Source organism: Varanus komodoensis, unplaced genomic scaffold (assembly GCF_004798865.1).
Source record: "Varanus komodoensis strain SLA01 unplaced genomic scaffold, ASM479886v1 scaffold11, whole genome shotgun sequence".
NCBI classification, from domain to species: Eukaryota; Metazoa; Chordata; class Lepidosauria; order Squamata; family Varanidae; genus Varanus; species Varanus komodoensis.
In genome coordinates, this window is record NW_025335317.1 from 29,086,643 (window position 1) to 29,113,527 (window position 26,885).

Here is a 26,885-nt window from a genome sequence, read left to right on the forward strand (position 1 = left end):
CTAATGGCAGAAAGTGAAGAGGAACTAAAGAGCCTCTTGATGCACGTGAAAGAGAAGAGCACAAAAGTTGGCTTGAAACTCAACATTAAGAAAACTATGATAATGGCATCCGGTCGTCTCACTTCCTGGCAAATAAATGGGGAAGAAAGGGAGGTAGTGACAGATTTTATTTTCCTGGGCTCCAAGATGGTGACTGCAGCCAAAAACTTAAAAGACACTTGCAGGTCTAGACAGCATACTAAAAAGCAGAGACATCACTGTGCTGACAAAAATTCATATAGTCAAGGCTATGGTTTTCTCAGTTGCAATGTATGACTGTGAAAGTTGGTCCATAAGGAAGGCTGAGTGCTGAAGAATTGGGGCCTTTGAATTGTGGTGCTGGAGAAGACTCCTGCATGTCATTCATCTGCCATTTCTTACAATTAAATTATTATTTATTTAAATAGTGGGTGTTCAAAAAGCAAACAATATGGAAACAAGATATAAAAAGCAAACAATATGCTAAGGTAGGATTTAACTTCTGTTAGCTCAGAGGAAATGGTAATTCAATGGAATCTTCTAGCTCAAGAAGGGGCAACATTTTTAACTGATTCTACCTTTCCTGTGCAGCTACTTTGGATGCAATTCTGGAAGGTTTAGCAATCCTTCAAGCAAATTTGAAGGATTGCAGTTGGGAAGGGAACTGGAAAAATCCCTTTAGCCTATAAAGTCACACAGCTTGCACAATTTGGGGTGTACACTGCTGAAACTGTTTTATTCCTGATGCATTTGCTTGCTGAAATGCAGGGCAAATTAATTATTGCTGCTCATGGAGACAAATATGCCTTAACCAGAGGTTCTGAATGTAAGATAGTTAATAAAATAAGTCTTAAAATATCACTCTAACTTAATTATATTCAATTATTTATAAGCATTAACTCAATCAAAATATGCTTTGTAGTCCAGTTTTTAAACATATGGTAATGCTGAAGGCAAGACTTGGACGTAACTATATAATGGAAATTCAAAAATTCCGAGATGAAAGTGAAGACTACATGTCACATATGTGGCATCAACTGGCCTCTGTGTCATCAGATCTTGTTGGACAGCTATCCTGCTACCAAAATACAATTGAAGTTTTACAGGTTTGCATCCCTCTCTCTTTTTTAAGACAAGAAGATTATACTTGTGTGCATACCTCAATTTTAGCAGACAAATCCTGAGGGGAAAATTTGTCAGAAAAGACCCACTCCTTCCCAAGTCTTGCTAGAACAGAAGGTCACCTGTAACCTATGTGACATGATCACATTTCTGTGAGCAGTTTTCACCTCTTTTTCCTACTCAATGTCTGTAGAGCAAAGATTATTTACACATAGTTTTGCCCCTTGTTCTCCTTTGTGGTCTCTGTGCATTGCACACATATGGGCTTTGCCACAGGGCACAATGTCTGAATCTTAGAAAACATCCACAGCTCGGAGTCACAGAGTGGGTGGAAGTGGTAATCTGTGTATTCACACGATTCTCCCCTCCCCATTCTACTGGCTGTCGTCAGTGCTGTTTTACCCTTCAGGCCAGGCATGGTCATCTATGCCTCCTTTACAGATTTCCGGCTCCCTTGCACACCTGGGACAATGTGGTCTTCAAGATAACTCCCCCCTTATCCTCCCCTTGATAGGAGTGGGGCTGTGCTCCCACCCACTCCATGACTCTGAGCTGTGGAAGTTTTCTCCAGTTCAGGTCTTGTGCTCCATGGCAAAGCCTGTAGGTGTGCAAATGCCCAGATGACCACTTGAAGAACGACAGTTACAGGTAAGCATTCTGCCTTTCAGGGAGCAAGAGGGGATGTAGCCCCATGGAACCATGGCCTCTCCTTACATTTCCTCAGAGTTCCCCATTCGTGGCTCCAGTGCCATTGAACCAATGATGATGGAGCTGTGACAATGGTGGAACTTTCCACTCCCACTCTGGGGAGGCCTTCAGAGTGATCCACAGCAACCTATGATCCCTCACCCATTTTCCTGGCAGCCTAGAATGGTACTGTAATGACAGAGTCTAAGATGACAAGAGATTCTCAGTATTTCATGGTTTTAGTTAGATGTCTTGAAGACAGTTTTGAAGTACTTTATTTTAGAGGGTTATGAATACTTCTGAAACTGGATGTTCAAGTGTATTTCTAGAATGTGAAATGTTTCACCATGATACTTATCATTTTCCTTTATTTTGATTCTGTTTACTTTCAGGAAATCCTTGATGCTTTAAATATAGCTTGTTAGGAAAGGCTGAGTGATTTTTATGTTCATGCACTTAGAAATTAGACTTATGTACCTACTGGTATGTGACCTAAAATTGATAGTACTAACCCTGTTTATACAATATAAATACAAATAGAATACTTTTATAACATTGCTTCCATGTTTTAATTTCTGCATTTTGTTGCAGTTATTCCAATAAGAAATAATAAGAAAAGGCAAATTTTATTGCTTATGTGCCTTATTTGTTGACCTATTTAAATACTGGGCAGTATCCTCCTCCCATATGCCAGTAGTGCAACAGGAAGTAGCGATGGAAAAGCAATCAGAAATTAAGACAAACACTCATCTCCAGAACAAATCTCCACTAACTTGGCCCAGTCCAGAAACAAGTGTTTCTGTAGTTGCTTTTTGAACCACTAACTTTCTGTTGTACAAATAATGAACCCCACTGCCACAGTGGAATGAGTGGAAGAAAAGCAGCAATACTGGATTCTGCCCACTGTTTTTGGAGTTCTTGAAAGTGTTTGGGTTTGTTTGTTTGTTTTGTTTTGTTCTGTTTTGAGCAACTGTAAACCTAGATAGAATATCCATGCAATGTATTTTGACCATGTTTATTTGATCTAAAAGGGAATCGGAAATCTATACTGAGAGCATCTAGCCTAATATTGTATTCATTGTCTTAATACAGAAAAAAGAATCTGAATTAAAGAAAGTTGATAATCTATTAAGATTTGCAGAATGGCTATATTGTAAACAGTTTCCTCTTAATGAAGCTATTAAACATCTTGACTGGGCAATATCTATATTGCTGCACCTCAAACCTGTCCAAAAAAGCCCTGATGAGGAAGGTGTGTCTTATTCAGTGTTTGCTTTCTAGTGTTACTCTAGTGTTACTCTTTCTAGTGTTACTCTGTGACATGTAAAATGCTTTCTTTTTTAACTAAATTATTTAAGGATACAGTTCTATTTGTGTTTAGACACAAAAGGTCCTTCAAGTTTCAGCATTCGCCTGTTAGCATAGACTTTTTTCATCCACAGAAACATGTATCCTAACTCTTCTTTAGAAAAGAGTACAATTGAAAATATATTTAGTTTAAATCATTTTTATGTTAGACTTAATTTTGTAGTCTCACCAATATCAGTATTTTCCCTTATATCCATTGAAAGAATACTTCTTTATATTAAATGTTACTATCTGCTACCAAAATTATCACTATTTATTGTTGGTTTATTCCACCCTCAAATTTACAGAATGAAATAACTATAGGTAATATGAATAAAATGATTAATTCATATTTTAATTTTATATGTTCACAGTACTTATTCCAATAATTCAATTTCCCAGCAGTATTGATTGTTAAATGTTACTTTTGTTACTTTTGATCCTAGATTCAGGAAACAAAATTACAATTGGAGAATTGAGAAATATAAAGCAATTAGTAGCTTTGCTTAGAGCTCATACAGTAATGGCTGTTATTTCTGGCCATGGTTCACCTCTTCATGAGCAGCACTGTTTGATGGCATATGCTTTTGTGATACGCATATGGCAGGTGAGAAGATAAATGTGATGAGCAGATGGCTGGATGTATTGTGTCAGTTTATCAAATTTTCTGTAACATTTACTTGAATTGTAAAGACAGAAATGATATGGAAACCAAGATGATTAGCAATATAATTTTGATGAATGTATATACGTTTTTCCTAGGTACAACTGAATTGAAATTATGTTCCAAAAAGTTATAGATTATCATCTGTATAGCAGGGGAGAGTACTTTCAAACAACACTAATATTTGTGTGTTCCTCTGATCATTTTTATGTGCCACATCAAAATATTTTAACTAAAAGCAACTGCATTACTCTTAATGATAAACATCATTATGCATTGAAAAGCAAAGCTGTGACATTCTGAAGCTATGGAAATTAGCTGTAGCATCTCCAGGCCAGTCCAGCTGAGTGAGACAGTCTAGGCTCACTGCTGGAGAATGGTGGGACTGTGGGTCCAAAACCAGTTCTGCCCTAACCTCAGAATGCACTGCAGAACTGGAGACTTTGGGTCAGACATGACCCCCCCCCCCCGATGGCACAGTGGAACTTATACTCCATTGTGAACCTTTTTGGACAGCCATCTGATGGGTTAAAATTATTCTGTCCTTCATTTTTCAGAAATGAGGAACAAAGTTCTACTTTTGTTCTAAATTAGTTTTGAAATCTCCTTTGGTTGGCTAATAGATTTTTAAGAATGCAGACTATTTATTTATTTAAAATATTTTTGTCCCATTCTTCCCAATAAAACATCTCAGGACTGCTTACAATGCTCAGCCTATGATGACTAGGTCGTAAGTTGGGCATTAGCCAGCTATGTCATTCTGTTACTGCAGATAGCAATGTGCTAACAGTAACTGAGTTCTGAGCCATGTGCGAGAGAAGAAAATTAAAATTGTTCAAGCACTGATTCACAAGTGGAATTTAGTTATGCAAGTGGTGTGCACTATGTTTGTACAATTCTTTGTGCAACCCATTGCGCATTGCATTTGTGCAACCTGTTGTGTAATCAGTCAAGCACCTGGTTACACAACAAGAAAGATTCGGCAATCTTTAGTAGAAGTGAGAGAGGAGGATGCAAGGTGGCTCAGCCTCCTTCCTTCCTGCTCCAGAGTGCCACCATTATACAGCCATCTTGCTGATTTGTATCCCAGGAGGAACATGGAGGTAATCTTCACCTCTATGCACCTCCTGCCCTGCATAGCATGCCCACGTTCCTTTGAGTCTGGAGGCTTCCAAACATCCCCATAGGACTGTGCCCTTATGCCCCATCCCACATTTTTCTCTAGGTTTCTGCCAGAGGAGGAGAGCAGAAAACTTCTATGAACTTTTAAAGTTATCTAGGGATCTAAGTTATTAAATTTTATCTGTGTAGGTTTGCTCTATGTAAAGGTAAAAGAGACTACTACCATTTGCAGATTTGCAAAGTCCTACTAAATTCTTTTTTTTCATTGTTCTTCATGGTATCTGCACATCACACATATAGGTTCTGCATCTGGTTGGAGCTGTTGTCAGGAAGATTCTACAGCTAAGCATTAGTCTGAGTAGGAACTCCTCCCCTTTGTGTTCCCTACACTTGTGGCAGGGGCTCCTGCCTAGTCCCTCAGTTTCTTTTGGACTGCCTCCATGTCTAGAACAGGAAGCACTTCTGAACCTGAGTATTTTGCCAGTATTTATTACCTTTTCCCTCTACTGCTTTCTCCTTCTTGGCTTCCAACTCAGTCTTCTTTATACCCTTATCTCCATAAACTTCATTTTCACTCTTTACTCGTAAACTCCACCTGCTTTCTCTTTGAACTTTTGTATCCTAATACCAGTACTTTCCCTGTTCTCTCTCTGCTTCCTCCTTTGCCATGATGGCATCAAAGGCACCCATTGGAAAGTGCATCTGTTGTGGGAGTAAGCTTTCCCCACCACCAATGGACACCTAGTCCCTCTGCATTTCTGTTTGGGTGAGAAACACATCATCAAATCATGCCCACATTGCTAGGCCTTCACAAAACAGGCCTGGAAACACAGAGCCAATCAACTGAGGGCCAGGGATCTGGAAACCATGGACTCCAAATGCTTGACCACTCCACAGAGGACCATATGGTTGGGAAAGTGGTGAAGTGTGCAAAAAAGATGGTTGTTGCCACCAAGCAAAAATGAGGATGCCATGAGAGCACCGATTGACAACAAGGGTCCTGTCAGTCCCAAGAAAGCATTCAGAACTGAGTCAGTCCCTGTCTATCATCAACTCTGAAGGTGTGGTTGGTCCTGAGAATATGCTCAGACCCAAGTTGGTTAAATCCCAAAAGGGAGCCCCTATTGACACCAAAGGCCCAGTTCCAATTCTCTGTACTCTCCTTTGGGCTCTCAGCTGCCCCCAGGGCTTTCACCAAATGCATGGCAGTGGTCTGCTCACTCCTATGCCTCCAAAGAGGACAAGTCTTCCCATACCATGAGGACTAGCCCCTAGTCTTGCACTCTGAATATTCATCAAGCACTACAGGCTGGATGTCTGTGCAAAACCAGACTGTTCCTTTGGCAGAGCAGTCCTCTCTTTGATCTTCCAGTGTCAACACCACCCTGCCATCTTGTCTAGGGTAAGCGTCATAGAATCCTAGAATAGTAGAGTTAGAAGGGGTCAAGAAGGCCATTGAGTCCAAACCTCCTGCTGCAGCAGGACACCAAGTTACACCATTCCACTCAGATGACTGTCCAGTTTCTTTTTGAATGTGTCTAGTGTGGGAGAGCTCACCACCTCTCTAGGTAGCTGGTTCCACTCTTGTATTGCTCTGGTAGTGAGGAAATGTTCTGATATCTAGTCTTTATCTGGTTTGTTACAACTTGAACTGAAAATTCTATGTTCTGTGTTCTGGTATGAGTGAAAAGAGATCGTGTCCTTCCTCTTTGCGACAGCCTCTCGGGTACCCTCTCAGTCTTCTCAAGTCTTCTTAGTCTCTCTTTATAAGCCAATGCTTCCAAAACCTGGATCATTAGTTGCCCTCCTCCAGATTCTATTTTTTCTGCATCTTTCTTAAATCTTAGTGCCCAGAACTGGTATCCAAGGTGAGGTCTGACTAGTGCAGAGTAAAGAGGAACTAGTACCTGCTTTGTTTGAGAAGTGAAACTTCTGTTCATGCAACCCAAAATAGCATTTACCCTTTTTGCAGTTGCATCTCATTGTTGGCTCATATCTCACCTGTTTTCACAAAAACTTCAAGGTCTTTTTCTTTTTCAGTTCTGTTAAGCCACATATTCCCCATCTTGTATCAATGCAATTGGTTTCTTTTTCCTGGGCTGAGGACTTGTCATTTGTCCCTACTGAATTTCATTCTGTTCTTTTCAGCCCAGCACTCCAACCTATCAAAATCACCTTAAATCTTCTCTCTGTCTTCCAGGGTATTAGCTATCCCACCCAGATTCATGTCATCTGTAAATCTGATAATTGTTCCTTTCACTTCTTCATCCAAATCATTATAAACATGTTGAAGAGCACTGGGCCCAAGACTGAACCCTGGGATACCCAATTGTTACCTTTCCCTAGTTTGAGAAGGTGCCATTGATTAGCATTCTTTGTGTCTGATTTAGTAATTTTGGATCCACCAAATAGTTTTTCTATCTAGTCCAGTGTTTGCTAATTTGCTTATCAGAATGTTGTGGGGCGCTATGTCGAAAACTTTGCTAAAGTCAGGGTAGATTTTGTCCTTCTGCTGTCCATTTGGGAGGTGACCCAGTCAAAAAAGATATTTAATTAGTCTTACTAGTTCGCTAGTCACCCATATGTGTGATGCGCAGAGAACATGAAGAAGAAAGTCAGGTTGCTTACCCATAACCCATAACTGTCATTCTTCAAGTAGTAATGTGTGCATTCACACAACTCTCCCACCAGCCCCACTTGGTGTCAAACCAACGACAGCTGGGCCCACTCTGCAAGGAGCAAAGGGGGTCAGTCAGCAATTGAAATATAGAAAGATAATACTTTGTAGATTTTCTCCCCTTAAAACAAACGTAATTATTGTTTTTCAGATTTCACTGACATCAGCAGGATCTGTTTTAAAGGCATCAGTCAAAATTTCACCAACTCAGCTAAGTACTCCTAAAACAAAAGGGAAAAAAGATGCTAAACAAGTGAGACGGTGCTGTGCATGCAAAGTTTATTTTTTTCTGCAAATGTAGGGGTACATCTGAGCAGTTCTTCCCATAATAAATTATGGAAATAATGTATTCAAATAAGAATTCTGAGAATCTCTATATTCTTTCATTTTTAACCTATATTATATTTATACAGCACAATCCAGTGAGTTATTTCCACCTGGAAACAAAGTACACAAAATATTTCTGCAAATTTATGCCAGTGTGCTCCAGGTGCTGTCAGCTGTGACAGTACTGATCACCTTTAAGGTGGGAAGCAGGGGGAAGTAAGGGGGAAGCAGGCAGAGCACTCAGTCTATATAAAGACTTATGTCTCCTCTACTTACCAAACTGTAGAACAGACAGGTGTTCTCAGTTCCCTGCTTATTTGAACATCTCTCCACTGGTGGTGCATGTAGCAATTGTTAATGTTGCCTTTGTCATATCTTTTTGGTTCAGAATTTTTTTAATGTTCAGCTTGGCTCTTATGTTGCCACAGTTCTTCTCATCCTGCTTGCTCAGATAACTAAAAGACCTCTAGTGAAGAAATACATTTGCTTGTCTAGATTAAGTGCCATCCCATTCTCTTTGCCTGGGAGAATTAAGAAAACAGCTCAAGATTACATTTCTAAGGACATACTTACTTGAGATAAACCCTGCTGAAAACAGTGCTTTCATTCCTTCACCATACCTCCTTTGTGACTGGCTTGTATGATCCAGAAGTTCCAGTGTGAGCTGAGTGTGTATCATCCCATTCTTTTTGTTAAATCCAGTAGAGAAATATGTAGTTTCAGATGTTAAGGTGTATATAGCTGTATAATACAGAATATTATATTAATATAATTATTCTACTGTACAAAAAACATTCCAGTTTTCCCTATTCTTTTCTCTAAAGCCTGCTGGTAATTCACCAACAACCCCTCCTAAAAAAGATAAATCCTCAAAAGATATCAAACAGGTATGTTTTTTAAAATATATAATTTGCTTTTTTCATACTAGTGAAAAATATTTTTTTCTTAGAATTAGATGCTTACTTTTTAGGTACAGTCAGTCATAAAGGACAAACCTAAGCGGAAAGGACCAATTGAAGCGTTACCTGTAAATTTGGAGGAATGGGCAAGCTATGACTGTCCTGATGAAATTAGAGATGCCTTTAAGCAAGACTCAAGTGGCTGTGCTGTGAACAGGGAAACTATTTTAGCACCCGTGAGTAACATTTTGAAAAAGATTTTAGAAAGAAATATTGCTTTATTGAGCTTTCTTGGTTTCTTAGGAACTTGAGGGCCCCTTTAGAATTGGAAGAAATGGATTTGCTATGCTAAAATGTTTTGAGTAAGAGAAGGGTGACCTATCCAAATAATGTCCTTGTTGAACTGGCTTGAGAATTTTGTACCTTTTCTAGAAAACTGAGGGAAATCCCCAAAATTCCCAAGCCAATCTGATCCCCCAGAGGATTCTTGTTCCTTGCTGCATGACTCTTCAAATAGCTTACCTCTTTCCTTCATTTCACTCACTTAAATTAGCCATGGTATAGAAATAGCAAAAGTAAGAAGCAAAGGGGGAATTTACTCCTTCTCTTTTACAAATCCTCCCATTCCACTTACAGTTAGTAAAGTCATTTTGTGGTTGTAGGACCTGTTCAAAAGACTAAAGTTCCCCTAACTGCAGTGCCATAGCATATTCTTAGAGAAGGAGAGAGGAGACATCAAAGAAAGATAAGGAACCCTCTCTCTTGTCTTTGCTGCTGCCCTTGTGCCTCCACTGATAAAGAAAGGTGCGGAGGGGAACTGTATATGAAGAATAGGTGTATGTTTGTAGACTGTTACTCATAAAAGGGCTTTTGAGAGTGGGCAAAGGCTGTGTAGAAGGGTGGTGTCGGGAAAGCTGGGAGTACTTATAAAACTTTGTGTTAGACTCTATAGGCTGCCAAAGTCTGATTCTGAGCTTGCCTTAGGATAAGTAAGTCAACATCTGAAGTACCAAGAGCATAACCATGAAGCTTAGCATTGCAGCTCATTCTAAGAATGCACTGTCACATATTCTTCCTGCATCTTTACAGTGGGTGTCATTGGATACATACAAATGTACCTGTAAATGCCCCACCTCTGGAATAGGCTCTCCTTGTAAGCCTGGTGCCTTCATTGCAAATATTTTGGTGCCAGGCAAAGACAGTTTTATTTTCCAGACATTTTTGTAATTGAATAGTGTTGAATTGATTTTAAATGTTGTGTTTTCAGTGGTTCAAAATATGCTTTAACTTGAGTAGTGGGTTGGACCCAGTAGCCTTGCTGGCCCTTTGCAGCTCTACTGTACTATGATGCTATGAATAATTATGGCTAAAGTATACATTGCACAGTTACTTAATGTACCATCGGATCTCGACTGTTTCTCAGAGGATTCATAATGAAGAACTAACAACTTGTTCACTATCTCTCCTTCTCTTTATTTTTAGACACAGACCTTATATTATATAGACCTTTTAGTTAATGAGCTACAGACAATTTTATGTACTCACTTGACTCTTCCAGTCCTTCATCTGGCAGAAGTCATTGCTCAAGATGTCATAGAAAGCAAAACTCTATCAGATCTCTACCATCTTCGGTTTGTATTCAATACTTTAACTCACTATGAAACATTTCTGTTTTCTTTCCTGTCCTTCATACATTTGTTCTTTGCCTTAGTTGTACTTCATAACCCTTTAATATGCTGTATTTTCCACAGTTTATGATTTTATGTCAACAGAGTTTTCCTACAAGGTTTAAGGGTTTGCCCATAGGAGAAATATTATGACCTTCCTCCTTCATGAGTAGAAGTGGTGTCTGTTCACACATGGTGAGAAGAGGGATTCAGTTACTCTTCGTCAGCAAAGGCCAGCCATGCCTTTTATTCTTCTTGATTATTAAGCTGAAGGATTTGTATATGCATACTTCAGTTCAACTCTTCAATCTTCAGATTGGATTCTAAGGATATCTCGGGGGAGGGACATAGTAATTATGGGAGTTTTCAATCTCCTGGATATTAGTTGGGAGACTCACTCAGCAGTAACAGCCAGGTCACATCACCTCCTAGAAGCTATAGAGGGAGGGTTTTTCACACAGAGAGTGTGAGAGGCGACGAGGGGGGGGAACATCCTTGACTTGGTCTTGACCATCACAGAGGAGCTGATAGATGAGGTACAGATTAGGGGAGCTCGGGATGCCAGTGATCACTTCATCCTTTGCTTTGAGATCAGGGGACTGGGGACGTGCAGCAGGTCAAGCACTAGAAGCTGGGACTTCAAGAGGGCCAACTTGAAATCAGCTCTATATTTGAATGGCATTGGGACATTCTTGACTGAACAGAAGTACTTTTCTTATCAATAAGTGCTTGCATTTGTACATACTAACAAAGATGTATTATATCGTTTGTTTTCACAGACTCTCCAAGGTATGCTTAGACTTGAAATTGTGCCAAGCATCATCTTATCATGAGAAGGCAGTAGGTGAAGTATACATTAATGAAATGGAGCAAGGAAGGTATGCTGTTTGTAACAAGATGCATGATTCTATCAGTGGTTTAAATACCTACCTAATATGGGTCAATCCAAAACACTAAGCATGGAACACCCAGAACTGCTCCTAAGTAGACTGCTCTTAGGTTAAATCCTACCAATCAGCTACTTGGCACAGTAATCAAGGAAAGTGTATGGCTGTGGGGGTGTGGTAGAGAGCACTGAATCCAGGTCATACCCCACCATGCTCCCTCCTAACAAGGTGAGCAGAAGAATTTGAACTTTTCTGGAAAAAAGTTAATGAATGCAGCCAAAACTTTACAGCCCCCCCCCCCCCACAACCCTTTGAATGCATGTTCTGGACCCCATTATCCCTATGTCGTCTTGTTCAATTTGTAGTATCCAAATCAAGATTCCAGTGATAAGTTAGTAACTTTCATACTGCAGCTTGAATTAAGAGTAACTTTTGTTTGATGTAATAGCACTAGCACCTTACTAACCAAGCTCAAGTTTTGCTCCATGCACATTAACATAATGAGTAACATAAGCATTTTTGTATATTAACTAATTAATGCTTTTTAGAAAGCAGGTGATTCTTTCCCCCTACTTCTTTCTTTAATCCAGGTTTAGACAGGAAATTGCAGTTAAAAATGAAAATGCCCTACAGAATAATCATAAGGAAGATAAATTATTTGACTGCACAAAGCAAGATGATGTGTATCAGAATAAAATATTGCTTACTGCAAAAGATAAGGTAATTTACATTTACATATAACAATGCATTGACAATGCATTTTAATAGTTTTTCTGCCTTAAAACTGAATTTTGGAAGATATAAAAAACTTTTAGAAACAAAGGTAATTAATTAAATGAAGCAAAGCTGACAAACAAAAAGCCGTGGCTTCCATTTAGCTCTTTGTTCTGTCTTCTCTGTTTTAGAATGTAGATGTCTTAACATTCTAATCAACAAACTTTACAGTGTGAAGAACATGTAGTGTTTTTAAGGAATAATTTCTAGAATTATTTTACAGATTTTGGAAATGAATGCCATCACGCAAAAAGAATTATGTGGGCTTACTTTCCCTTACTTGTGGATAGACAAAGCTGAAGTCCTGATCCAACTGTGTTTATACCAGCCAGCAAGACTATTACTTTCAGAGGCACACCAAGCAACTCAGGTAACTCATTCAGAGCTCTCTTCCCCAAGAAAGGACATGACTGTGTCTCCAGATTTTGTTTTTTCAGCAAAAGCACACTGGGTTAGCTGTGTGTTTTTAAACAAAATTGCATGATAACAAGAGTATGTTTCTTTTTATAGAAACAGAATTTGTTATATAAGTTCCCAAGATCAGGTTACCCAAATAGGTAATAGTATATGTGAAAAGGATCTTGGAATTGTAATTAATGAATAGAAGTCAACAGTGTACTATAGTGGCAGAAAAGGCAAATACAATTTAAATCGCAGGAAATAATATTTCTACTCTGCACCTGTTTGGACACACTTTTAGAGGGATTTGGATTCAGAATTAGTCCAATTCCCATTTGTGGATTGAGTAAAACACCATCTCCCCATCTGGAATCCATCACATCTGATCAGTGGGTCCTGTCCATTATAGAACATGGATGTAAAATTGAGTTTGAAATCCTGCCTCCTCTCAGAGTGGTCCATAGAACATCACCTTCTCCAATACTCCAAGATGAGATCAACACATGGCTATGAAAGAGAGCATTCCTGAGAGTTGACCACTCAGGGAGATAGCATGCTTTCTATTCTAAATACTTCACTATCCTGAAGAAAGATGAAAGTCATCGTCCCATCCTAGACCTGTGTGGAGTAAATCACTTCATAGTTACAAAAAAATTCAGGATGCCTACCTTGCAAAACATACTTGCATTACTACAAAAGGAGGACTTATTTGCAGCTTTGGACCTAAAACTTACTTATTTTCATATAAGCATTCACACGGCCTACAGACACTTTCTTAGGTTTCTTGATGCAGAAGCATACAAATTCAAGGTGCTCCCATTCAGACTTGCTACAGCACCAAGAGTGTTTACAAAATGCATGTTACCTATCCGTGCATATTTGAGATTCCAAGGAGTGCATGTTTACCCATATTTAGATGATAGACTATTAGTGTCTTCAACCAGAGAGGGTTTAATGACCTCAATTTCCAAGACTTGCACTTTATTAGATTGACTGGGGCCATGTATTAATAACAAGAAATCATCGCTTGTCCCTTTGCAGATTATTACCTATATTGGAGCCTGTTTGGTATCCCTGAAAGCACAAGCATACCTACCAGTGGATTGAAAAAGAAAATTGAAAGTGTCCATCTTAAAACTTCAATCTACTTTGACAGCTATAGTCTGATCAGTTCATCTGATTGTCAGACACATAGCATCCACAGTATTGGTTGTTCCATTTGCAAGGTTGTGAATGAGACCAACTGTGGTTCAATCATATTCACCATCCAGAACATGACTCTCCATACCAATGAGTCAAAATCCCACATTATGTTCTAAGGACAATCTGCTGGTGGTTGGCCTACTCTAACTTGATCCAAAGGATACCATTTCAGCAGATGGATCCAACTACTACCCTGTATACTGATGCATCTCAAAATGGATGGGGAGCCCACTGTGCATCATACCATCATACCAAACACAAGGGTCATGGCATGGACACAAATGGATGAGACACATAAACTATTTAGCACTTTTAAGGCTCTTTAATCATTCAAAACCCTCCTGTCAGGCAGGAACATACAAGTGGCCTCGGACAATATGTCCACATCTTTTATATCAATGAACAGCACGGAACGAAGTCAGCCCCACTAGCTCGTCTAGTGATCCATCTTTGGAACTGGTGCATTGAGCACAAGATTCATCTGCAAGCAGTTCATATTGTCGGTACCAAGAACACGAAGGCAGACACACTGAGCCATCACATCATTCTCATGCACAAGTGGGAACTCAACCAGGACATTCTTCAGTAGTTCAACTGCTGGGGAACTCCTGTCATCAATTTGTTTGGAATGCAGAGCAACAAGACATGCAAATCCTATTGCTTCAGAGAGGGGATAGGAAAGGACTCTATGGGAGATGCATTTATGATCCCCTGGAAAAACTCTTTCTTTTATGCATTGCCACCGATTCCACTAATTAGAAGGACATTAACAACATTGCAGCAGAACAGAGCCAACTGTCTTTTAATAACCCCGTGTTGGTCTCACCAAACCTGGTTTCTGACCCTCATGCAACTTTCTCAAAGAATGTGTCATCTTCCAGAAATCTCAGACCTGATCTCTTGATAGCAAGAGAGAATTCTACACCCGGACCTGCACACACTGAAACTAACAGCCTGGCTAATACATTTGCCCATATGTTATCTAATTTGTATCAAGAGATACAAACCATCCTACTACAATCAGCTCCCCAACCCAATATGAGACAAACGTATGCCTCCAGATGGAAAAGTTTTGAGGTTTATGGTACCACAACTTATAGCATTCACTGCTACTGTGCATAATGTCCTCCAATTTCCCCTCTCCTTACACCAGTCAAGACTGAAGCCAGCATCTATTAGAGTATACCTTGGTGCTGTTTCTTACCATAGAGGGCAGATTGATGAGCCATCAGTCTTCTCTTACCACATAACATGACATTTCTTATGAGAACTCCAAAATTTAAATCCTCCGATCCTGTCATTTGTCGTGATGTAGAGCTTGTCCATCGTTCAAGCTCTGACCAAACCACCATTCGAAGCACTCGCATCTACAGATTTAAGATTACTCTCATAGAAAACATCCTTCCTGGTGGCCATCACATTGGCTAGAAGAGTGAGTTGCGTGCCCTTCAAATTGATCCACCATACCTAAATTGTCATAAAGAAAAGTTCGCACTGCAGATGCATCCCACTTTTCTACTGAAGGTAGCCACAACGTTCCATTGGAATCAAGATATTATTCTACCAGCATATTTTCCAGCACATTTCACACCGATTGAAAGAGCATTTGCTTTCTACCAATTGTGGATGGAACCATTTTGTAAGACAAAACAACTCTTCATTAAATACTTTAACCATGACAAAGGAACACCAGATAGATGGTTGAAACCATCAAGCTTGCACACCAACTTGCCAATATAGAATTATCAGTTGTCCCAAAATGGCATTCAACTAGAACCATATCCACCTTGATGGCCCTGCATGCTGGCATACCTTTACAGAACCTGTGTAAAGCTGCTACGTGGTCACCATCATGCACATTTATCCATCATTACCAATTAGATGTGGAAGCTAGAAAGGACTGCCCCTTTGGACATGCTGTCCTCTCTGCCATCCTTCAGTAACGACACTGTCCCATCTTGCTAGTCTCCCATGTGTGTGATGCACAGAGACCATGATGAAGAAAGACAGGTTGCTTACCTGTAACTAATATTCTTTGAGTGATCATCTGTGCATTCACACAACCCACCCGCCAGCCCCGCATTGGTGTTGGTGGAAAAAGACTGACTGACTTCCCTTTTATCATGTCAGTATATGTTGGAGAGCAAAACATCAGTCTTCATCTGGACTGATGAAAGGGCAGAAACCCCTGCTATTATACTGGGGGGTAGGGGGAAACAGGGTTCCTGCCAAAAATTCTAATAAGCTCAAAGAATGACAGGTAAGCAACCTGCCTTACTTAAGTTAGCTGTGACTAACTTAAGTACTATTAACTGAAATTAATGAGGCATAAGTCAAGACTAAATTAAACCTCATTAATTTCAATGAGTCTAAAGTGTGACTAAGTCTGGATAAAGTCCTATCTGTATTATTGTTTTCTTGATATATGTCCCTGATAGTGTTTGTGATTGACTAAACACATAATATTGGGATGGCTGTGATCATACAATAACATTTATATGCTAGTGTGTGAATATAAGAACAAACTTTTTGTTTTAATTGAAATATCCTTTTTCTAGGAAATGAATGACCCATGTGCTATATCACGGTGCCTTTTTCTTCTAGCCATGGTGGCTAATTTGGAAAGAAAACATGTGCAAGCTAAAGCACTGCTTGAGCAGGCACAACTGATAGGAGGAAATGAGCACTTTTGGCACAACAGCACTTTGTGTGTCACAGATGCCATTTTAGGGCAAGACAGGCAAAAAAATGACAAAATGGTAAGGAAAATCATCTATTATTTCACGGACATATCTAAAGCATGTAGGGCAAATATGGATTATGTAGTTTTGTTTATAGAACCATAATACTCACACTTTCCATCGGGCTACCTGTATATACTTTTCTGCATAAAACTGTTTGCTGATAGTTTGTTAAACTGTAGATGTTTCAGTTTTAGAAGAGAAGGTCCAACTTTTTTTAAAAAAGGGATGGTGTGCATATGTAAATGATAATGAAACTATTACAATTCTGAGATAAACAAAAATAAAAGGTCTATTCTGTGATAAAAAGAACTAAATTGACTATTTTGCACCATTTTAAAGTTCATATTTTCATAAAAAAAGGCTTCTGCAATTAGAATGTTCATTTTTTTCATTGTAGAGCTCACACTATAGCATCCTTATATAGCTGCATTTAAGAAAGGATTGCTTGCTTCTATAGTGGGGACTAATGTGATCTTTAGTAAATTAAAGCTTGTGTTTTCATTATTTGGGTTTGTTCTGAAATAGAATTTGTTATGAATACTACAAGATTTTAAAATTCTGCTTTCTCATAGTTGCAGGCATGCCATTTTCTGCAAAAGACTGTAAATGTCTTGAGACCATTACTGGTAGAAAGACCTAACAGAGAATCTGAATTAGTTGTTATAATTGCATGTCTTGAAGCCAGGTAATTAATAACAAATTAAAAATATAATTGTAATTTTTAGAGTTCATTTCTTAAAAACTAATTATGGTATATTTTAATAGTCTATTACAAATTTTCCTTTTTCAAGGCAAACATACATGCAGACAATATAAAATTTGAGTTCTCTTTTTATTAATTTCCTATCAAGATATCAAAAGAAAAAAATACAGTAATGGACAAGGTGTTTACTATTTTGTCCAATGTTTTCCCCCAGTGCTATTAATATACTCTTCTGTGCAGGAAAGTGTACATTCAGATAGATTTTGCTAAAGATTTCATCAATAGTACTCATCATTCTACTGAGCTACCAAAAATGTTGCTGGAACCATATGAAAAACTAATTCACATAGAGAAGGACTTCCTTTCTTATGGATATAAAGATCGTAGTGCTGAAGCTTTGATGGCACGTGCAAATATTCACAGGTAAGCTCACTGTTTTTCTTGAATACTTGTTTCATGCTGTCTAGTTGTCTCTGACTTAGGGTAACCTTAAACACCTCTATCTTGTCTCATCTTACTTGCCTTTTTTTCTAAGCTGACAGTCCCAGGTGTAGCTGCTCCTTCTCCAGCTCCTTTATCATTTTTGTACAATTTCCAGTTGAATGATGTCCTTTTCCAGCTAAATTGATCAGAACTGAACACAATATTCCAAGTGCAGTGACACCAAAGATTTGTATAAGGGAAGTAAGATTTTGGCAGTTCTATTTTCTATTCCATTGCTAATTATGCCTAGCATGGAGTTTGCCTTCTTCAGAGCAGCTGAGCAGTGTGGCAACATTTTTATCAAGCTGACCCCCACTACCTCAGAATTGCTTTCTTGCTTGATCACCAGTAGTTCAGATCTCATCAGTGCATACTTGAAGTAGGGATTTTGCCCCAGTATGCATCACTATACAATTGCTTATGTTGAAGTGCATTTGCCACTTTGATGCCCATTCTCCCACCATGGAGAGATCTCTTTGGAGTTCTTCATGATCTCTTTAAGTTTTAACCACCCTAAAATGTTAGTGTCATCAGCAAATGTGGCCACCCTTACTACTTACTCCTAATTCCAGATTATTTATGAAAAGGTTGAAAAGCATTGGCCCAATACTAGTGTCACTAGTGGAGCCCCTGTGGGACTCCACTAGTGACATCTCTGCATTGGGAGAAATTGCCATTTATTCCCACCCTCTGTCTTCTGTTCTTTAACTAGTTAGTGATTCATAAGAAGACCCCATGCACACACCCACTTTAATTCCACATGGAAGTAATGGGCAGCATTGGAAGTAGAATGAGCTATGAGAGGGAGCTGCTGAGGAAGAAGATTCTTGTGGGGTCCAGCAGATCCATAATCCACTGCAACCCACTGTGCTACTGCAAATAGAAGTTTTCTGCTGCCTGCTTGGGTGGACAGAACACCCCTGCCACAGGACTGCTTTCCACAAGCAGGGTACAGCACCTCCTTCCCACCAGTTGTATGGAGCCTCTGCCACTGCTCTGGAGGGTTAAGATTGTTCTGTTATTACTTGACTTTCTATTTTAAAAACTACTGAAGGAGACTTGCAACAAGAATTAAAAAAAAAACCAATTTCTAGTAATGTCGATTTTAAACAGTATCTTGGATTTAAACTTGCTCTATAATGGATTGAAAATAGTAATTATTTAACTGAAAATCATTTTTCTTCTCTTTTTTGAGAGTAACAAGTTTCAAGAAATATTTTCAGTGTTTATAAAATGTCCAGTTTTAACTCCTTTAGCAGTGAGAAACAAGATTAAATGGTTTCCAACAATAGCAGTTCTTAAAATTTATTTTGGGACCATCTCATCACCAGTTGCTAAATGCTTTTTGCATAAACTTCTTTGTTGGTTTTCTTGTAGAATGTTAGGTAAACATACAACATATGCTGTAGACAAGCAGAGTCACTACCTAGATGCCTACCGATTAGCTAAAGAATCAGTATCACAAATGGAACAGCTTTTCCAACATATTAATAATCTGCTTCCGGTTAATGAGGTAAGTAGGAAGTGTTCATATGTTTGAGTTGATATCTAACATGGTGACTGTTGAACATCATACAGAAAAGAAGGCAATAGTTCAAAAATCTGGTGAATATCTGAAAATACAGATATAAATAATGAATGTGGACAGTCAGAGATCATTATCACTTTTCATGATGTACAATTCCTTAATAGTGAAGATTCATCAGTTATATGAGGATTTGTAGATAATCTCCTTAGATTCTCAAAAAAAACCTTACATTTCGTAAATATTAGGTCCATTAACAAATGTTTCCCCAAAAAGCTGCACGGGATTCTCTCTTCCCTATTCCATTTTATTGTGAAGTGCTTTTCCCTCTCTCTTCTTTTAATCTTTGGTAGCCTAGTGAAGGCAGACACCATATGAGGGCAGGCAACCTGCCTAAAACAGGAATAGCAAATCAGTGTCTGAAATTGGTGAGGACTTTCCCTCATTTTCCAATATTCTCTCTTTAACCCTGACTCCTCCTTGCTGGACATCCATCATCTGTTATAGAAACCTGAATCTGGTTTGTTTTTATGATTGACTTCCATTTACATTTTTTTAAAAATTTCAGATACGGAATATTAACTTGCCATTGATGAGAATACTTGCTAGTATGAAGTTGACCCTTATAGAAATCATTCTGGACATTTTTGTTCTTACCAATACTGAGAAAAAAAAGAGAGAAGCTGGAGCAGAACAAATTGAGCAAATTATTGAGGAATTTGTAAGATTTACACCTGATGCTTCTTCTGTTGAACAGGTGCATGTCAAATGTGATTGATTGATTGATTATTTATTTATCTATTACATTCATATATTGCCCAGAGGGCTCTCCAGGCAGTTTACAATAAAATCAACAGTACATCAATGAAAACAATAATACAATAAGAAACAATTAAAACATTTCATTAAAAACATGTATATGTATATGCCAGTCCATTCTGCATACTTCATTCATTAAAACCAGAAGCAAACTACTGTTTAAATTAGTGGATTGGGTCCAGATGTAAATACATGTAAAAGGTTGGAAGGAAAGCAGGTTGCTTACCTGTAACTGATGTTCTTTGAGTGGCCATCTGTGCAGTCACACATATGGGTGCTGCGCCTGCGCAGTGCCTTTGGCCGGAAGATTACAACCTAACGGTTTTTGGTGGGAAAGCTCCGCTCCCCCTCCTCCATGGCCTATAAAGAGCGGAGTGTCAGCCATTTTGTTCAGTCTTTGACGACCGAACATACGCCGCCATGTGGAAAAAAATATTCCTACTGTAAACGATATCGGTACCAAGAAAAATGGAAACGTTTTTCCATTTTTGGGACCGTTTGCACAGATGGCCACTCGAAGAACATCAGTTACAGGTAAGCAACCTGCTTTTCTTTGTCGTGGCCTCTGTGGGTAGATTAACAAGCTTACCATAATGGAGGAGGGGAGGTGTCCTCAACGAAGAATAGATGAAAGAACGGCTCTGCCGAAGGAGCAATCTTGTCAAGCCCAAACGTCTAAATGATAATGTTTGGCAAAAGTGCAAGGGTTCGCCCAAGTAGCAGCCCGACATAAATCATCAATCGGTACTCCTGATGCGACGGCAGAGGAGGTAGCAACAGCCCTAGTCAAATGGCTACGAGGAGCTGTGGGTAAGTCAATCTTAGCCAGTTGATAGGATAAAGTGATAGTATGGACTATCCACTTAGAAAGCCTCTGCGGAGTGACAGGAGCGCCCTGATCTCTGGTAGCATATTTAACGAAAAGTCTATTTGAACGCCGAATAGATTCCGTCCTAGATCTGTAGAAGGCTAAGCAGCACCAAATGTCAAGTGAGTGCAATGATCTTTCTAGCGGAGTCGACGGAGATGGAAAGAAGGCCGGCAAATTGATATCTTGTCCCATATGAAAGGGAGTGGAAACCTTTGGGAGAAAAGATGGATCGAGCCGCAGGACGACCTTTTCTCTATGAAAGTTGAGGTAAGGTGGGTCTACGCAGAGAGCGCAGAGCTCACTGGCCCTTCGGGCCGAGGTAACCGCTACTAGAAACGCTGTCTTCCACGAAACAAGACATAAATCAACTGTTGCTAACGGTTCGAAAGGAGCTCTTGTAAGCGCTTGCAAAACAACAGAGAGACTCCAGGTAGGCATTACTGGCCTGATCGATGGATTCAGATTATAAAGCCCCTTCAGAAACCTCTTAATAGTAGGTTGAGAAAAGATGGACGATCCATCTAGCATGCCACGATGATAGGCGATTGCCTCCGTATACACCTTAATCGAAGATGGTTTCAGTCCAGAGTGGTGTAGTTCTAAGAGGAACTGGAGAATTTGGTGTATCGATGATGTAGGTGGAGAGAACGAACGAGACTCGGCAAAGGTGGAAAATCTTCTCCATTTAGCCGCATAAGACTTCCGTGTGGAAGGCTTTAGAGCGGAATCCAAGATGTGTTGAATATCCGGATGCAAGGTTGTCGGATTTGGTGGAACAATCGTCGGATCTGACAGCGCTGGTGGATTGAAAGAGGAAGCAACGTCGACCCCAGTGGATTCAAAGGCTCTGAGTGCAGCGGATTCGAGGGCAGGATTCGAACCACTTGAAATTGCCATCGGTACAGATGTAGCAAAATTAACTATCGGGTTCGCCATGCTGTTGGTTTCAACAACAGTATATCTGGATGGCGAAGCACACCGTCCTGCTGGGTTATGAGGTACAGAAGCAGTGGCAGATGAAGGTATTTCCCGTGAGAGATGTCGAGCAGTGTGGCAAACCAAGGTTGGTGTGGCCACCAAGGGGTAATCAGTATCTCCGTGGCCCGATCGTATACAATCTTCGCTATGACTCTCATCACAAGAGGAATTGGCGGGAAGGCGTAAAAATTCAGGTTGTTCCATGGGATCATGAAGGCGTCCCCTAGGGATTCGCACCCTATCCCTGCTCTCGAACAGAAAGTCTCGCACACCTTGTTCTGTTGGGTGGCGAACAAGTCCACATCGGGAAACCCCCAGTGATGGAAAAGATCGTTGCATGTCTGAGGATCTAGTTTCCATTCGTGAGAGGTAAGTATGCGCCTGCTTAGAAGGTCCGCTTCCACATTGTCCATACCGGCCAGATGGACTGCCATTAGTGTAATGCCTCTCAGAATGCACCAGTCCCAGATCTGCATAGAAAGTCTGGCCAGGGTCGGAGATTTCGTCCCACCTTGTTTGTTCAGATAAAAGACAGTGGCTATATTGTCCGACGTTATCTGAATGACCCGATGTTGAAGAACATCCTCGAAAGAGCGTAGGGCTTTGAATACCGCCAAGAGCTCCAGGAAGTTGATATGATTTTTGGATTCTTGATGAGTCCACGTGCCCTGGGTATACAGGCCGGAGCAGAAGAGATGCGTCGGTACCGACGGTTATCGATGGGCATCAGGGCCTGAAGGGAACCCCAACAGTCAAATTGGCTGGGACCGACCACCATAGGAGAGAGTGGAGCACCGAGGATGGAACTCGGAGCAGCTTTGACGGTGGATTTCTCTGTGGATGGAACACTTTGTTGAGAAATAGCTGCAAAGGACGAAGTCGAAGTCTGGCGTGTGGTACCACAGCAACGGAGGAAGCCATATGACCTAGAAGCCTCTGGATGGACTTCGCTGGAACCGTCCCGTCTCGTCGCATTCGATGGATGTGGCAAGCGAGAGTCAGTTGTCTGTCCCGATGGAGGAAGGCCTTTTCCAACGTTGAATCCAAGTGGGCTCCGATGAATGTAAGCTTCTGTACTGGAAGAAGAGAAGATTTCTCGATAGTAATGCATAGGCCCAGATTGTCCAATAAGGCACAGGTAATACGAATGGAAGTGAGGAGTGCTTCCCTAGACCTGGAGACCAGGAGTCAGTCATCAAGGTAAGGATAAACTTGTATGCCTTGGAGGCGTAGGAAAGCGCAGACAGGGGCCATGCATTTTAGTGAACACTCTCGGAGCGGTGGCCAAACCGAAGGATAGAACCGTAAATTCATACAAATCAGAAGCAACAGCAAAGCGAAGGAAACGCCTCTAATTGGGATGGATCACAATATGGAAATAGGCGTCCTTCAAGTCCAATGAGGCGAACCAGTCCTCTTTCCTTAGCAGCGGCAAAATATTTTGGAGGGTGGTCATTCGAAACTTTTTCGCCACGATGAATCGATTCAGATTACATAAGTCCAAAATCGGACATAAGCCACCATCCCACTTGGGGATCGTAAAATATCTGGAGTAGAATCCGTGAAGTCCGTCATGTTGAGTTATTTGACGAATCACTCCTTTGCGAAGAAGTTGTTGTATTTCATCGAGCAGTACCGGCGAGCATGATGTAAACTGGATCAGACTCGATGGGGGAACGATGTCGAATTCTATCCGATAGCCGTGCTGTATGATGGACAATACCCACCGGTCAGATGTAATGGACTCCCACATGGGGAGTCGGCTTTGCAGCTGGTCCCCAGATGAGAGAGGGGGTGGGTAAAGGATAGGTTAGAGGAATGGTTCGCCCGTCCTGTCAACACTGCCTCCTGTCGTCATATCGGCGGTGGCCCTGTTGGTAGCGTTGTTGGGGCTGTCGTCGGTGGCGCTGTTGTTGCTGCTGCCTGTGCTGAGGCTGTTGCCTGGATTGGAAAGGCTGTCTGTAGGGTGGACGGGTCCATGCCCACTTACGCCTCGGTTGCGACTGGAGCTCCATCCGTCGGGCCATCATGCATGATTCATGGAGTTTTTTGAGTTTATGATCCATCTTAGAATGGAAAAGCCCGAACCCGTCAAAGGGCATTTCCTCAATTCGGCGCTTAGTCTCTTCTGGGGAGTTGGCGCTTCTCAGCCATGCATGCCTACGGAGAGAGACAGCACCGACCAAGGCTCTTGAGTTGGTGTCCACATGGTGCCTGGCTGTGGACAACTGCTGAACAGCGACCTGCATTGCCTCTTTTATTAGCACCTTGGCTAGGTCACCCTGGTGGTCCGGAAGGGCCGAGACGACATTGTGGAGGTGTTGCATTATAAAGTACTGGTACCTCGCCAACGTCGCCTCGTAGTTCGAAATACGCAGCCCCAGGCCTGAAGCTGCATGGACTCTCCTGGCCAGGGAGTCGATCTTACGGCCCTCCTTATCCCGCGGAGCAGTGTGGCCTCTTGCCTCTCTACCCTGGGAGGACTCCACCACGACCGAGTTCAGCTTGGGGTGGAGGAGGAGGAATGGGATGTCCTCCTCCCGAACCCAGTACATGGATTCGTACCTCCGCGAAGTGGGTTGAGGGTGAGAAGGCAAGTCCCAGGGTTGCATCATCGCCTGCCGTAAGGTGGTAATCAAAGGCAGGACGATCGAGGTGCACTGCTCCCCACAGACATCATAAAATTTGTCCATCAAAGGTCCCGGACACTGGACAGTGTCGATATCCAAGGATTGGACAAGCCGAGACATCAGCTCCGCGAAGGAGACATGGGACTCGTCCGGTGACACAGGGCCCTGGGAGGTCACAGCGACGTCGGGAGAGTCCGCACCGTAATACGGGGGAGCCGAAGAGGAGGACTCCACTGGCGAGACAGACCGGCTACTCTCATTCTGAGGAATCAGGGATGCGCGCCTCGGGTCCAACGACAGCGGGCGGTCGCGGGAGGGTGGTGGAAACCGATCCCTCGGTGCGGGATAGTACCTGGTAGAGTATGGCTCGCCCCAGGATGGATAGTAGGAGCGATGCCATTCCTTGGATCGCTGCTCCCTCGAGCGGCTCCTGCGGACCCTAGGCGGGGATATGACCACATCCGCCTCCGTCGTGGTCATGGGCATAGGCGTGGGTGACCTAGCCCTGTGGGGAGAGTCTTGAATTTCCCCATCAGAAATCGACCCCCGCTGAAGAGTTGGCAGCGGCTTGGTGGGAAGGTCGGCCACACATCGAGGGGACCACTGGGGCGTAACCCTCATAGCTGCCTGGAGTACCGGCTCGGGTGGGGTTGGTACGGTAGCTGCTGCTGGTACCGAGGTGGCCATCGAACCCGAGTCACGGTGTCAAGGGTGCTCCGGGTCCTTCGACTTCTGGGTCAGTTTAGGAGGCTTCTCTTTTCTGGCCTTCTTTGCTGATTTCTCGGTATCAGCATGTTTGCGCTTCTCACGCTTCTTTTTCGGAGAAGTGGGTGGAACCCTCATGGTAGATGCACCTTCGTCCGAAGGGCGTGAGGGTGGGACCACCGTGGTAGGACCAGACTTCGGAGCGACAACAAGTGGGTCGGACTGCATGAGAGCCCGATCCCACAGGAGCCTCCGGAGGTGGTTCTCACGATTTTTCCTGGCCTGCTTAGAGAAGGCCAGGCAGTAAGAGCACTTGTCGTTCCTATGCCCCTTCCCCAGCCAGAGGAGGCATAGGTCATGCGGGTCAGACGGAGACATCTTTGACCCGCATTCCGAGCATTTGTGGAAAGCCACTCGCTACGCCATCACAAGAATTCAGAGGGTAAGAATATATTTTTGTTTTTGTTTTTTTTTATAGAAGATCGAAAGAAAGGTAGAACGATAGAACTACAGAACTAACAAGAACTATAGAGACAACGAGAACTAACAGGGATATAATAACTGGGAGAATAATAGAGAAGAATAGTACTATACGAGTAATGGTCAGAGCAATAGTCAAAAGCGGCATGAGGCACAGTGAACGGCGGTCACAAAGACTGAACAAAATGGACGCTCCGCTCTTTATAGGCCACGGGGGAGGGGGAGCAGAGCTTTCCCGCCAAAAACCGTTAGCTTGTAATCTTCTGGCCAAAGGCACTGCGCAGGCGCAGCACCCATATGTGTGATGCACAGAGGCCATGACGAAGAAGCTATGCTTTCTGTTTCTTCTGTCCATGGCAACTACTTTGGCCATCTTGACCCAAATGATACACAGAGGACTGGGTGACTCTGCTAAACGGTGAAGACTATGTTACATGGGACTGAGGGAGATGATCAGGCAGATGCAACCCTCAGCCACCCTCTCCCCTCCCACCTCAGCTTTCTCCAGACAATATAGCTGTTTCAAAACTGATTAGCTATATTCCTTACGATCCTGATCCCTAATTTGTTATATTTTTCACTACTGTAGTTTCCAATCAATCACCAAAGGTAAACCCAATTACAGTACACTGCAATAGTCTAATATTACCAAACATGGTAAACTACAGGTAAATTATCTGTAGCTCACAATCATTCTTCAAAGAGGAGCCCATTTATAATGAACTCTAATAGTCTGAGGTTGCTAATCATGAAAACTGAGGTCTGACTATCTTTTCTTTGGAGAAGTTACAATGGTTGACAGGTACTTATACCTCAAGAGACAAGATCACAAAGTGTTAATAATATACAAACCTGGTATTTCAGAAAGGAATGTAAGCCATTTGGAAGAAGCTGTGCTACATTCATTGAACACCCTTCAGATCTTTGGGAGCTTCCCAATCCAGAATGCCCTGGACCATTTGAGGATGCAGGCAAAGACCTGTAGAGGAGATGATGTACCCCAGAATTCCACAGTGGGGTAGTGGTGGTGTTACTCATGTTATTTCTATACTGCTCAGTAGCCAGACTTCTTTGGGCAGTTTCCATATAAAATACAGGAAACAATACAAACCTCTTAAATATCATAATATATCAGAAACATCAGTGTTAGAAAA

The 26,885-nt window shown here is 41.5% G+C and overlaps 1 protein-coding gene across 1 annotated transcript in view; it reads left to right on the forward strand.

The window, feature by feature from the left end:
• CFAP46 (cilia and flagella associated protein 46) overlaps positions 1–26,885 on the forward strand; it is a 150,475-nt gene that overhangs the window by 57,855 nt on the left and 65,735 nt on the right. Inside the window, exons 27-41 of the mRNA XM_044420088.1 lie at positions 941–1,124; positions 2,920–3,079; positions 3,621–3,781; positions 7,789–7,914; positions 8,789–8,851; positions 8,935–9,099; positions 10,346–10,494; positions 11,310–11,408; positions 12,008–12,137; positions 12,415–12,561; positions 16,352–16,552; positions 17,116–17,222; positions 17,481–17,663; positions 19,101–19,236; positions 19,817–20,005. Of these exons, the coding sequence (XP_044276023.1) occupies positions 941–1,124; positions 2,920–3,079; positions 3,621–3,781; positions 7,789–7,914; positions 8,789–8,851; positions 8,935–9,099; positions 10,346–10,494; positions 11,310–11,408; positions 12,008–12,137; positions 12,415–12,561; positions 16,352–16,552; positions 17,116–17,222; positions 17,481–17,663; positions 19,101–19,236; positions 19,817–20,005 (2,200 nt within the window). The remainder of the gene's footprint in view (positions 1–940; positions 1,125–2,919; positions 3,080–3,620; positions 3,782–7,788; positions 7,915–8,788; positions 8,852–8,934; positions 9,100–10,345; positions 10,495–11,309; positions 11,409–12,007; positions 12,138–12,414; positions 12,562–16,351; positions 16,553–17,115; positions 17,223–17,480; positions 17,664–19,100; positions 19,237–19,816; positions 20,006–26,885) is intronic.